The 14,672-nt window shown below is 52.2% G+C and overlaps 1 protein-coding gene across 5 annotated transcripts in view; it reads right to left on the reverse strand.

The window, feature by feature from the left end:
* Nucleotides 1-9,463: 9,463 nt before the first annotated feature.
* PFKFB3 (6-phosphofructo-2-kinase/fructose-2,6-biphosphatase 3) overlaps nt 9,464-14,672 on the reverse strand; it is an 80,951-nt gene continuing 75,742 nt past the window's right edge. For all 5 annotated transcript variants that reach the window (XM_047755171.1, XM_047755173.1, XM_047755172.1 and 2 more), the window contains one exon: nt 9,464-12,026. In XM_047755171.1, the coding sequence (XP_047611127.1) occupies nt 11,979-12,026 (48 nt within the window). In that variant the 3' untranslated portion in view covers nt 9,464-11,978. The remainder of the gene's footprint in view (nt 12,027-14,672) is intronic.

Here is a 14,672-nt window from a genome sequence, read left to right on the forward strand (position 1 = left end):
GTCTGGGAACCTCCATATGCTGCAGGTGCAGCCCTGAAAAGCCAAAAAGCCAAAAATAATAATAATAATAATAAAATAAAATAAAATGAAAAAACTTTAGTAGATGCAAACTATTTCATGTAGAGTGAATAAGCAGTGAGGTCCTGCTGTACAGCATAGGGAACTACAGCCAATCTCTTGTGATAGAACAGGATGGAAGACAGGATGAGAAAAAAATGTGTCTGTATATATATGACTGGGTCACTTTGCGGTACAACAGAAGCTGATGCAACATTGTAAAGCAACTACTCCTTATTTTTAAAAAATAAATGTAGCATGTCTAAAAAAATAAATATAAAATGAAAGAGTTATCTGGAGTTTCCGCTGTGGCACAGTGGAAACGAATCCGACTAGGAACCATGAGGTTGAGGGTTCAATCCCTGGCCTCACTTAGTAGGTTAAGGATCTGGCATTGCTGTGAGCTGTGGTGCAGGTCGCAGACGCGGCTCGGATCTGGCATGGCTGTGGCTTTGGTGTAGGCCAGCAGCTATAACTCCGATTCCACCCCTAGCCTAGGAACCTCCATATGCTATGGGTGAGGCCCTAAAAAGACAAAAGACTAAAATAATAAAATAAAATGGAAGAGGTATCAAATCAGAGGGAAAAAAAAACTTCTCCAGATGTAATCTGCTTACCACAGAACTAACTTCTTCTTTTTTTTTTTTTTAATTGTCTTTTTGTCTGTGAGATATGGAGGTTCCCAGGCTAGGGGTGGAATCAGAGCTGCAGCCGCCAGCCTACACCACAGCCACAGCAAGGCCAGATCCGAGCCACGTCAGCAATTCACACCACAGCTCACAGCAACACTGATCCTTAACCCACTGAGGGGGGCCAGGGATCAAACCTGAGTCCTCATGGATACCAGTCAGATTTGTGACCACTGAGCCACAACAGGAACTCCAAAACTAACTTACTCTTATGTCAGAAAGCCCAGAGTCTTGACGGGGCCGAGGCCCCTCTGACCCAGAGTCCCTGCTGAGCACAGCTTTTTTGGGGTACGGCGCCTACACTCTCAGACCTGGTTAGAGTCTTTCTAACACACAGTGCGCAGAACGGATAAAGAAGTTGTGGTACATATATACAGTGAAATACTACTCAGCCATAAAAAATGAAATAATGCCATTTACAGCAACATACATGGACTTAAAGATGCTCATACTAAGAGAAGTTAAATCAGAGAAAGACAAATACCCAATGATATCACTTATGCGTGGAATCTTAAAAATGATGCAAATGAACTTATTTACAAAACAGAAACAACTCACAGACATAGAGAACAAACTTATGGTTACCGAAGTGAAAAGGGGGGAATAAATTAGGAATTTGGGACTGATAGATAGAAAATGAAGAACGAGGACACTGTACAGCACAAGGAACTCAACATTTCGTAATAACCCACATGGTAAAAGCACCTGAAAATGACTGTATATGCATATGTGTGTGTAGGTATAACTGAACCACTTTGTGTACACCTGAAATTAACACAACATTGTGCATCAACTATACTTCACTTAAAAACAATAATAGGAGTTCCCGCTGTGATACGGTGGGTTAAAGCCCAGCTTGCCTCTGTGGCAATGCCCATTCAATCCCTGGCCCAGCGCAGTGGGTTTAGGATCTGGCACTGCCATGGCTGTGGTGGAGGTCCCTGCTGCTGCTTGAATTCAATCCCTGGCCCGGGAACTTCCATATCCGTGGGTACGGCCAAAATATATAATAATAATGATAATAATAAAAACACCCTGAGCAAGCAGATCTCTCCAGAAAGTCACTGCCTCTTGACCAGACTTGCAGTGGTCCAGCTTCCATGAAGAACTGAGAGTCTGACCGCCACTAAATGCCCTTGACTCTCACCCCCTGTGTGCGGGCTTTCTTATCCTGGGAAGTGCTGCGCTCTCATGCACTTCATTTGGCACTTGGGGCCCAGAAAGCCCCCAGCAGCAGAGCTGAGGCCACGTGGTCCCCTCGATGGCTGAGGAAACAGAGCTAAGGCAGTTGACTCCAAAGCCCTGCAGTTAGAAAAGGACGGATCGCAATTGCCTCACACCCCCTCTTCCACTCTGTCGGAGGAGGTGCAAAGTGAACTAGAATAAAAGAATGGGCCCCCTAAGAAAGTGCCCTGGGCCCCCAGGGAGAAGCCCGGGGGAATGTCTGCCCCTGCTATGGCTCAGATGAGGGATCAGAGCGACGGCAACCAGAGGCCAGCCTGAGCAGAAGCCATGTCCTTGTCCCTTTCAGGGGGAAGGGGGGCTTTTCTGAAGCTGTCACAGCGCCTTGACTTCTCCTTCCTTATCTCTCTCCATACCCGTCATTCCTCCAACTTCACCCCCGAGACATGCAGGGATTTTATAACTAAGTAGAGTGGCGAGCAGGTTTCCTGCTCATCTCGGAGCTGGACCAAGGATGCTGAATGTGTGGTCCTGGGACCAGCTGCCGCTCCCTTTCCAATTGTGGATGTGGTTTGTAAAGGGATCTGTTTCCTTCTTTAATGGGGCAGTTTGAACCCCTTGCCTTCTCTACACGGGCGCCTCGGCTGTCCTGGAACTCTCAGGACCTGGGCATCCCCGCAAATCGATTAGATCACAGGCTCAGAAACGGTGCGACCAAGTCCTGAAACTTTTCTGTCTCTAATACTTGTAACAAGCACTTGCACGTAACACACCTTCCACCGACACCTGTCAGGATGGGGGTGGGATAAGCCCCTTCCAAGTGCACAGAAAAGCCTCAGGTTCTAGTGAATGGATCCCTCTAGACTGCACAGTAACTGAATCTGCTGTTAAACAATTTTTTTAAAGAGGGAAGGTTAAGTTGGGAGTCTGGAATTAACAGACACACTACTGTATATCAAATAGAGAAACAGCAGGGACCTACTATAGAGCACAGGGAAGTATAGTCAATATCTCGTAATAACCTGTAATGGAAAAAACCTGAAACCTCATATATATATATATGAATATATATGTGTGTGTGTATTTTTCAGATTTACATATATGTATGCAGAACTGAATCATTTTGCTGTACACCTGAAACTAACACAACACTGTAAACCAACTATTTTTCAATTGAAAAAAAAGGGGGGGGGACTGTTTTCCGGGCATGAGAGTGAGAATGTTTTCATCCTGCAGGCTCCACCCACACACTCCAGAGAGATCTTCCATAGCAGTTAAGGCACAGCCGGAAGCCCTGAGTGGGGATGCTGCTGACCTGGCCACTGAGGTGACCACGCCGCCCCCGGTGGGCATATCAGGGGCTAAACAGTCTAGGTCGTGGAAGGCAGGTCAGAAATGTCAGGACGCCTCTGCGAAGGAGCATCCGTGACTCCACCGTGATGTCAATAAACACGACTGAATAAGGAAACGAAGGGGGAGAAGTGAGTCCCCTTAGGGAAGAATTACAAACAGTAATTGCCAAAGGAAGGGGGGGGTTCGGAAAGTTACCCTTAGACCCCACGGTCATAACACCCTCGAGGAAGAGACACAATGAATGCTAACGCCCAAAGCCGAAGCTTCCAGAAGAAACAGCATGTTTGTATAACCTCAAAGTATCTCCCCCGAAATCTGGATCAATGATTGGGCTGGTTTTAAGACTCATCCGCAGATTCTTTAACACACGCCTCCCTTCTGAGAGGGAACCAATGGGCTTCCCCTGAATGTGAGCTGGACCGTGATTCATTTCCAAAAAAAATCAGACACGGAAAGGGAAAAATACCAACTTGACAGTGTGAAAAAAATTAAATTAAATTAAAAAGATAAAACAGAAACAAAATAAAAACAAGAAGTAGCTCCGTTCCATCCCCTAACCGTCAAATTCGGATTTTCCCTGGATATAGTTAATGAAAGAGAAAAGTTAATGTGGCTAAAATTTAATCTGTCTGGCAGCTGGCACATCATTTTAATTTTTTTTTCTTTTTAGGGCCACAGGTGCAGTGCATGGAAATTCCCAGGCTAGGGGTCGAATCAGAGCTACAGTTGCTGGCCTACACCACAGCTCACAGCAACGCCAGATCCTTAACCCACTGAGCGAGACCAGGGATTGAACCCGCACCCTCATGGATGCTGGTGGGGTTCATTTCTGCTGAGCCACAATGGGAACTCCTACAAATAATTTTTTTTTAAGTTGTGTTTTTAAAAGATAACACAGAAACAAAATAAAAACGAGAAGTAGCTCCATTCTATGACCTAACCATCAAATTCAGGTTTTTCCCTAGATATAGTCAGTGAAAGAGAAAAGCTGACATGGCTAAAAGCTAATCTGGATGTTACATAATCATGTGTGTGGGTAAAAAAATCAGTCCAAAAAGTAAGATCAGCCAAATGGATTTTTACATAACAAAGTATGAAGCGTTCACTGATATGGTTTCAGATTGGGCACTGCAATGAAACTTCAAGAAGCTGCACTGTGTCCATTAGAATCAAAGAAGAACACAGCAATTACCTGAAAAAGCTATTAACATGCCGCCTCCCATTTTCAACGACATTGCTTTTTTCTTTTCTTTTCTTTTTTTTTTTTTTTTGGCTTTTGTCCTTTTCCAGGGCTGCAGTCGCGGCATATGGAGGTTCCCAGGCCAGGCATCTAATCGGAGCTGCAGCCACCGGCCTACGCCACAGCCACAGCAACGTGGGATCTGAGCTACATCTTCAACCTACACCACAGCTCCCGGCAACGCCGGATCCTTAACCCACTGAGCAAGGCCAGGGATTGAACCCACCACCTCATGGTTCCTAGTTGGATTCGTTAACCACCGAGCCACGACGGGAACTCCATTCAACTACATTTCTGTGTGAAGCTGGATTTTCTTTACATATTTCAATCCAAGAGACACATCACTATAGGCTGCATACAGAATCAGATATGAGAATCTGCCATTAAAGAGATTTAGGAAAAAATATAAATGCCATTTTCTCCCTACATAGTTTCTATTTTGGAAATTATTTTGCATAAAATAGGTTATTTATAACATGTAAAGAGCTTATTGTTATTTTTAAATAAGTTATTGAAACATGGGTTTTTTAATTTTGCAGTTTCCATTTCAACTGCATTAGACATGGACAGATATAACCCACTTAAACAAGGGCTCTCTGGTGTCTTTAATAATTTCTAAGCGTGTAAAGGAGTCTTACAACTGCACAGTTGGAGACCTGTTGCACGACCCGTATTGCATTACCTGTTCTAAATTCACAACATTCCAACAATAGCTGAGTTCCAGGCTTAACCGAAAGATAAGCTTGGGAAGGAAACTCCCGGGGGTGTGTATGCAGCGCCTGGGTTGATCATTAAAAGAGGCTTCCCTTTCTCGGGTGCCCGGGTGGCGTTTCCACTCTGGGGGCAGTCGCTGCAGTGATTGCTTTTGGGGTGGGGGAGGCTTTGTTTGCAAAGCCAGGAAAAGACGCTTGCAAATGTGAGCTAACTTCTCAGGCTACTTTAGAAAAGGCGCAGGGGGAAGCTGAGGCTCTGGAAATCTGTTTGCCTAAAACTGTCTACACCAGTGAACTCCTGAGAAAGCTCTCATGGACTCCAGGAATGGGGTACCCCAAAAGACAGGCTCAAGGCCCTGGGCTTTTTTGTTGTTGTTGTTGTTGTTGTTTTGTCTTTTTGGTGGGGGCCGCACCTGTGGCATATGGAAGTTCCCAGGCTAGGGGTCGAATCAGAGCTGCAGCTGCCGGCCTACACCACAGCTCTTGGCAACATCGGATCCTTAACCCACTGAGTGGGCCAGGGTTTGAACCCGCATCCTCCCGGATATCAGTCGGGTTCATTTCCACTGCGCCACAAAGGAAACTCCAAGGCCCTGTTTGAAGATGTGTGAAGGGAAAAGGCAGTCTCTTAAGGACAGGACGTTGGGTCTCAGAGGTTCTGCGAGCATCCCAAAGCACGACCCCTTAAAGAAATCTTATTTTCTGAATGCATTTTTGGATGCAGACAGACTTCTCCACAACCCAGGGGACACAAAAGCTAATTAGCACATGACTCAGTCCCCTTCCTGTGGTCGCCTGTACCTCCAGCAGGGCCCGGCTCAGCTGTGCGGCTTTTAGGCTGTGTGATTTGGCAGCCTGCCGCCTGGGGCTGACCCCCCACCCCCCTTGATGGCTGAGCGAATCAAGCAGGCTCCTGAAGCTCCCCCAGCTCAGACCCACACCTGTAAAGCGGTGCTGACAGCATCAACGCTGCATTTCAAGACCCGGCACAGGTTATTAGATTAATAACTACCACTTCCAAGCTTACTGTGTACCGAGAACAGTCAAGCACGCTTCATTTATGAGTTAATTCTCACAAAAAGCCTGAAAGTCACTACGGTATTGCTCCAGCTGAAGTTGATAATTCAACTGCTAGGACCCAACTCCACCCAACGTCCGGTGCCGCGTCTTTAGTCTTTAAAGGGTTGCAATGTTTTGCGGTAAAGATTCAATAAAAGCCTTTGTCCAGGGACCTAGCAGAGGACCCGTGTCTCACCTCCCGCTCTGGATGAGTTTCCAACTTATGTTTTAGGATAATTTGGGCACCTGGCAAATTTGTTGCAAATATCCCTTAGCCTGTTGCTTTTCTTTGGCTCATGGTCAAGGTTTTCAATGACCCTGAACATAAAAGATGTCCATTGTGGAATCTCAGTATTGCCTTTGTAGTTTCTTTCATGGCTTTTAAGCCTGGTCTGTGTCCCACCACAAACTAGAGATTCACCAACATTTTCTTCTCCTTTGTTAATAGTTTGATTTTTCTTTAAACACTTCGACGGTGCAATGCTTGATCTGATTAGCGTTTTCATCCCCAGCAGCTGGCCACTTCTCCCAGCACAGTTGATTAAGTCATTGCACGTTAAGAAAGTCTCAACCATGCTGGTGGAAAAGTGGAAAGTGAGACAAGGGCAGCGCAAGATGAGAATCTGTCTGGCTGAAAGGCTCCTCTGGCAGCCCCGGGGCCGGCAGGTGGGAACCCCTGGCGTGAAGCATGCAGCACAGCCCTGCCCTCAAGCCACCAGCTCTGTGGACTCAGAAGTCACTTTGCTGCAGCAAATCCTACCTTGGCACCTGTGCCCACGCCCCGCCCCCACTCGCCACCCTCTCTCTGCGACACACTGCTGGCTGCTGCCTCTTCAAAGTGAACATCTTGAGGGGAAGATAGCCCATCGTGGATTCTGGATATTACCCGGGGTGGGGGGGTGGTTCCAGAATCCGGGCCAGGGCTCCCACCTTCCCCCGATGGGCCGCTGTGAACGTCCCTGAAGACCCTGGCCTTCTGACCACCAACTGGCCACACAGGGAGCAAGGCAGGGGTGGGGGCTTGCGACGAGCCCCAGCAGGCGAGCAGCTTCACGCTGGCCTGCCCCTCACCTGACCCACTGCTAACTCACATTCCCCTGGAGGGACCGCGTATACATGCAGGAAAAGGTTTATGACAGTTAAAACCAAGGACCTAGAGTCCCAGACACTTGGATTTGAATCTCTGCAATTCACCTGCCAGGTTCCTTACCTCTGGTGAGTCTCCAGTTTTCTGTGGTTGACGGTAACAGACGCGCCCTCAGCGCCCTCGGAGGATCTCTAAGAGCCGAGCTGAGGGCCTCAGCACTGCAGCCAGGCTCTTGATAGAATGACTTTATCTGCTTCAGGTGAATTCCTGACCTGGTTCTCCGGGTACAGAGAGCCACAGGGTCTGGCCCACACCTGGGACCTTGGTAAGGACATCCTTCTGGCACTTGCCTGCAAGCCCTCTGCCCCCTTCACCCCCTCCCCGCTGTGTTCACCTGGTGACTCATTCCCTAATATTTATTCAGGAACAGTGGCCCCTGACCACCCCACCGTCACACAGGTAATTCTCAGCTTTTGCCCAAAGCCACAGCACTGTCATGGAGTCCCCTCTCCCAGCAGGCCCAGGACTTCAAAGTAGGTGCCATCCTGTTAGGGCGAGCCTTGCGATTTCCTTGGTAGATTAATCCGAAGACTGGCCCCAAGGTGGGGACAAGGACCCATGTCGTCTGTGAAGGCACCTCTCTAAGCCCTGCCTGCCCCTGATGCATACTGAGCGCTCTGCCCCCTTCCTCGGATGACAGGTGGCAACTGCGAAAGTCACGTCACAGTGGAAGTGCCAAACGGCAGAGTCCTGCTCTCTTCACGAGGTAGGGCTGGAAGGCCTGAGGGAGGAGAAAGACTAGTTTGGGAGTGAGAGCTGTTTCTGGAGTGGAGCTGTGCGGCTGTGGTCACAAAGCCGGCAAGAGCCCGCAGGTGACAAGGGCCACAGTTGGTGGGGATGCCCATCCCTGCCTCGTAACCACACTCGGCCCGCACCCTGCCCTGTGCCCACCTGAGGACATGCCCTCATCGCAGAGATGAAGATGCTGGAGCCAAACAACGAGCTCAAGTCGGGGAGGACTGGTCCTAGAAGCTGCACTGAGTTTCTTCCCAGCAGGACCTCGGAGGGGCTGGGAGGGTGCGGGCAGCAAGGTGGGAACCCGAAAGGGACACGAGAATCTAAGGGGAAACGCCGGCCTGTGCGTCTGCCACCTGCAGCTGAAGGGGTTGCAATACAGCCCTGGGGGAATACAACTTGATGGGATTCTGAATACCCACCAGGATGCATTTGTCAAAACCCACAGAACCGCAAGAGTGAGCCCCAGGGGAAACCGCAGGCTCGAGGCCGTGATAATGCATCCATATTGGCTCCTCGACTGCAACACTTGCACCATAAATGCAAGATGTGGGAGTCCCCGTCGTGGCTCAGCAGGTTAAGAACCTGACTAATATCCACGAGGTTATGGGTTTGCTCCCTGGCCTATGTGGGTTAAGGATCCAGTGTTGCTGTGAGCTGTGGTGTCAAGTCGCGGACACAGCTCGGATCCTGCGTGCCTGTGGCTGTGGTGTAGGCCAGCAGCTGCAATTCCAATTCAACCCCTGGCCTGGAAACTTCCATATGCCACAGGTGTGGCCCTAAACACAAAAAAATGAGGTAAAAAATAAAATAAATGCAAGACAATAATAGGAGAGACATGCTTCTAAACCTAAGACTGCTCGAAAACAGTCTATTCCTTTGGAGTTCCCATTGTGGCTCAACGGGTTAAGAACCCAACATAGTGTTTGTGAGGATTCGGGTTCAATTCCCCGGCCTCGCTCAGTGGGTTTAGGATCCAGTGTTGCCGTGAGCTGTGGTGTAGGTTGTAGACTGAGCTCGGATCTGGTGTTGCTGTGGCTGTGGTGTAGGCCGGCAGCTGCAGCTCTGATTGCACCCCTAGCCTGGGAACCTCCATGTGCCATAGATGTGGCCATGGGGGGGGGGGGGGTGGAGTCTTCCTGCTTTGCAAATACAGCCACTGGGCAATTTAAAGCATGTTTGTTTAAAGGAAGATGATTGGTAGAAAGTTGGTGCATTGACCCAAGTGAAATTAAACTCTTCCCCCCTCCCACGCCAACTCAAAAAAAGAGCCCAAGATGCATTCATCTGTATTTCAACCAGGAATTTTATTGTTCTGGCAACTGCAAAATATACAAATTTCCAATAGGCATCCCCTGTTTGAAAGCTGGCACAGCTTCATCCCAGGTAATTAATTCAGACAAATTTATACAGAACACACAGAGTCGGAAGTCACACGTAAAAGGTCCCCCAGCCAACCCACAACGAAACCCCATCTATACAGCTTTCCGTTTTCAGGATCCCTTATACATATTAAATAAATAAATAGCATATCTGCTATCAAAATAATAAAAAAATAAACTTCAAGTATTAGAAATGAAAACGTCCTTGGCGTGGTCCAGTCTTTCTTTTCCCCCAAAAGGAAGATCTTGGCGCGCAGTCTCAGGACAGAGGAAGGAAGGCGGCGAGCCCACCCAAAACAAACAGGCAAAGGTAGCAATGTCAGTCCCAGCATTTGACGAGGGTCAGGGGAGTGAGAGTCAATGGCCAGCACAGCGGAAGCCCCACGACCGTGGCTCGGACACCCCCCGCCGGTCTACACCGCCCTCCTCCCAAGCCCCGTCCTGGCTCCAGTCCGCAGCCTTCCGCTCTCTCCGCGTCTCCCCTCCCCATCGAGGTCCCTGCCAACCAAACCAGGGTCAGGCCGGGCCTCCTCCGTGTGGGCATGGATGCGGGCCGTCAGAGGCGAGGGCGAACCCACCTTCATTCGGCCCCCACTTGGATCAGCCTCAAGAGCCAAAGTTCAGAGTCGGTGCCAATGGCCAGAGGAGGAGCCAGAAAGTGGGACAAATGACAAGAATATGACAAGAGCTCTCCTCAAGAGCTGCGGGCCCCTCCGTCTGAAAATACATCCAACACACACACACAGACACACGAACACGCACACACACACACACACACACACACACACGCAGTGCCTAACCAGACAGCGGGAAAAGGGGAGAGTGACCCGAGTCTTGCGCAGGGATGGACAGACAGGTGTCACCTGGGCAGGTGGCCAATGAAGGGATGAAGAGAAGCGGGGATTTGAGCGGTTTGGTGGGAAACCCAGAAGCCTGGTTACAGGACATATGCCTCGCACCCGTGTTTCCCCCTGAATCCCAAACACAGACACGTGCACTTCCTAAAAGCTCCTTTCAAACAAAACAAAAACAAAAACAGCTCTCCGCCCCCAGCTCCAGCTGTCTAAACGTCCCCCTCCACCCCCAGGGACTGTTCACAAGCTAAGAGGCAGAGGGACGTGGGGCCCCAAAGGAGAAGGCAGGAAGGAGAGGTGACCTTTGGCACCGGCTTTTAGAGATCCTGAAAAAGGGTCACTTGGACAACGTCTGCTGCTGAGTCCAAATCGTTTCTCCTGGGCCAACAGGGGAAAACCAGCAGGAAGAAACTACAGGTGTTTAGAACCACAAGTCCACAAGCTCTGCTTGAACCCCTCTTCCCCAAACGCCACAGGGGCCACAAAGGCAAGCAAGCACATTCTCTTCTCCAGAGTCCTCCAAGGAGCCCAGCCCCCCGCAGGACATACAGCAGGTGCCCGTCGCAGATGGAGAGACCAGAGGACAGCCTCTTGGAGGAAGTGGCCATCAGCAAGGCCTGGCTCCAGCCACTGTCCCCTCCTGGGAAGCACTGGGAGGTGATGCAGAGACGTCCTGAAGCAGGAGACCAGAGCCTCGAGCCCCCACGCCACCGCCCCGGTCAGCCTTGCAATGACTCTAACACGTGTTCCCTGGGCGTTTAGGAGGGGGTCTCTCTGAGGTCCCGAACGACTCCCACATCCTTCCAGGGCACCAGCCCCAAGGGCACAGACCCAAACATCTAAGTTCCGGAAGCAGGTGTGACTCTGCGGTGGCGGGCTCTGCCCTAAGAAAGTGCAGGGCGGAGCCGTGTGCCAGGAGACCAAGATCCAGGCGGGGGCCTCCCCTGGAAGGGAGGGCCTGTGCCATTTCCGCAAAGCATTTCCTCCCGCCTCCACAGCCAGAATGTCCCACATCTTCCGCATCAGGACACGGACCTGGAAAGGTGGGTGACACCGGCTGCTTGACTGACCGTAGGTCCAGCTCCCAGCTCCTCTCTCCAACTCGGGGACCAGCTTCTTCCGGAACCCGGGCAACCTCCAGGCTGAGATGCACCAAAAGCCTCTTGAAAGCTTTCATCGTCCCTTAACCTTCTGCAGCTGGGATCTAGGCCCCCTGGAAGGTTAGGACTTGGGGGGCCACTACCATCTCCCCAGCGGGGAACGAACAGAAACGAGATGAACAAGCCAGCACCCAGCACCGAAGCGCCCACAAGCCGCCTCCGCCGCGCATCGTCCCTCCGAGGGGCGGGGACACAGCCGGAAGCGCGGGGAGCACAGCGGGGGCGGGGGGGGGGGTGCCCGATGCTGCCCGGTGGGTGCGGGCGCAACAGCGCCTCCTCCGCGCCGCCCGCAGCCCCGCGCCGCTCGGGGAGAAGTCTTCGGGATCGAAGTCTTCGGGATCGCTGGCCTCGGGCAGGCGCAAGGGCTCGAGCAAAGCTGCAGGAATGGAAGGCACAGCGGGGCTGCGTCAGTGCGTCCTGGAGGCGTCCGCGCTGCTGGGGGAGACTTTCACGTTCTGCTTTCGGGAGAGAAGAGGGGGAAGCCGGTTACCACTCCTGTGGACTGGGCTTCCAAAGCAAAGAGCCATGCAATCGAGACGCGTCCCCCCCCCCCCCACAACAACCATCGTCACCAAATACAGAGGCCCAGGAATGCGCTGGAGGGCTCAGCCCTGCTCACACTGGAGGAGGGCCTGGAGGGGCCCTGCCATTGGCCTGTGGGGGGTGAGAAGGGGAAGGTGGGCAGCTCCTGTGGGTCAGAGCTGTTCTGACCCTCTGGCTCATGGCCCTCTAGAGCCCAGGCTGCCTCCCCCCCCAACCCCACCGGCAGGCTGCTCCCCTAACTCTCGCTGGCCCCGCAGGCAGAGGACTCGTGGCCAGGTGGCCGCTGGAGAAGCATCAGAATTCTCCTCCCAGTCTCATCCACACACAGCTGAACCACTCCCCTGTGGACTGGGATTCTAGGAACACAGCTCTGATGCCTAACTCAGGTGGGCAGGCTGGACATGGCAGAGAGGGCAGGCGTCAGTAACAGGCCCACCCGGGTCTAACAAGAGCCGTCCTATCCTAAGAGCTTGCTGGTATCCGAAGCCCCTTTAACAAAGGGTTTCTCAATCAGTCGGGGACAGAGGACGGCTGCAGCCGAGGTCTCCTTACCTACCCTCTTTAATCCACCCGGCTGCAAAGGGAAGGACAATTTTTAAAAGTGTCCTCTTGCATCTTGAGTGTCTCCACCAAGACCGTCTCAAAGGGGCAGCAGAGAGAGCGGAACCCAGGCAGAGAGAAGGAAGCGCAGCCATCACTGCCAGCCAGTCCCTCCGGCACAGATTGGAGCGGAACTGCGGGGCTGGCTGCAGTGAAGCCGCTGCCCAATCTAGGCCTGCTCTCCGCGGGCCTCGAGAGCCCAGGGGACTGAGCCTCTGACCACCACGCGTCAGACAACCCCTGGGAGCGGGCGTCTCCTGGGGAGGGCGCCCAGCCTGCTCGCCAGCAAGGACCCTGTCACCCTTTGGGGTCAAGAGACAGAGGGGCTGGCTCCCACCCACCCTGGGTCATCTCACACCAAGGCTGGCCGTGCGCCCACAAATGATGACAATACAATGATGACACGGGGGGCCACAGGCACAGGCCACGTCAGACCCTTCACTCAGGGCGCCCCGTGCGCAGGACACATGGAGACAGTGGTGCTGCTCTAATAAAACACACAGCTGCCGGGGCACGAGGTGTATGAAGCACAGACTTCACAATGGCCAGTCTTCACGAGGCCCGGGACGCCAGGACCCGGACAGACGTGGAGGGGACTGGGGGGGGGGGGGGGCGGTGGAGTGGGGCATGCACAGAGAGCCATTTACCTTTCCAAGGTTAGTAGGGAGAAAACTTTGAGAAAATATGACAGACAGTTCGTCTTTCAAGCATAGTGGGGGAGGGGAGGAAGAAACATGTTGGGAAAGAAAAACAGAAGACAGCATCTTTAGTAGTAGTCTCTTTTTAGCATGCACTGGAAATCTAAAAAGTCAAGGAGGCCTCGTGAGTGTCAGATGGTCCGCCGGCCCCGAGCCTAGTGCAGTCCCCTGGGGCGTGGCCGGCAAGGCGGGCGCTGCATCCATCCCACCTGTTTGACCCGAGACCTGGACCACCAGCATGCTTGGGCTGCTGTCCTAAGAGCCCGGGGCACCCCACGCCCCAGTCAGTCCCTTGGCCTAGACCCAAGAGCCAGATGTGGCCACCAAGGCACAGGGCACCCTGTCTCCCAGGGGGAACCGCTATCGTCTACTCGACGCTGACCACGTGCCAGGTGTTCTGCCAAGTGCTATGTGTCTGTTGCCATCATCAAAACACCTCAACGCTGGGTCCAGAGTGCAGTGCAGGTATGATGGGTCCAGAGAAGACATTTTTGCAGACCTGGAGGAATTCTGGCCAAAGGTACTATTGCAGCCATAGAGATGGGCAGGGTCAACCTTGGAAGGTGGGGGATGTGCCCAAGCCCCCCCTCCCAGCCCTGGCAGAAAGTTTGCTTTCCTGGCAACATCGGCGGTGGCTCAAAAGGAACACGCACAGATGCAGAACCGGAAGCTTCCAAACCCAAAGGCTAGTTTGCACAGAAGGGGAACTCGATCCTGGGTCGTCCCACAGGAAACGCCTGGCTTGCGGGGCGTGGGGTGGGGGTAAAAGACGTGGGTCTGCTACTCTTAAAGACTGAGCGTGACAGGCAGGTGGCCATTAAAATAAACACACCGCAGCCACAGGAAGCAGCTGCAGGGGAGGCTGCAGCAACGAGAAGGGGACTCAGACGTTTTCAGAGGCGGCAAATGTCAGGTGCCAGGGACAGGGAGGCGAACGGGCCCCTGGCTGTTCTGGAAACAGCCCAGGGAAAGCAGCTGACCCTCGGGACTGGGAGAGCCGCTCAAGGGCTGGTTGTGCCTTGGAGCAGCTGGGCGTCCATGGGCGAGAGTCGCCTTCAACTGGGAAACGGACACAGGAAGTGCCCTGAGACCTCCTGGGGTGAGTCTAAGGACCAAAGACTTGGGACACATATAGGCATGTTCTCCACGAGCTGTCAAGTGACGAAATGCATTTTTCGACACGTGGTCCAAGCACGATGCCCAACAACTCCAATTTGCCACGAGTCTGTGGGCATCCATCCAGGCAATCCGACCAGCCAA

Source organism: Phacochoerus africanus, chromosome 12, assembly GCF_016906955.1.
Source record: "Phacochoerus africanus isolate WHEZ1 chromosome 12, ROS_Pafr_v1, whole genome shotgun sequence".
In the NCBI taxonomy this organism is placed as follows: Eukaryota; Metazoa; Chordata; class Mammalia; order Artiodactyla; family Suidae; genus Phacochoerus; species Phacochoerus africanus.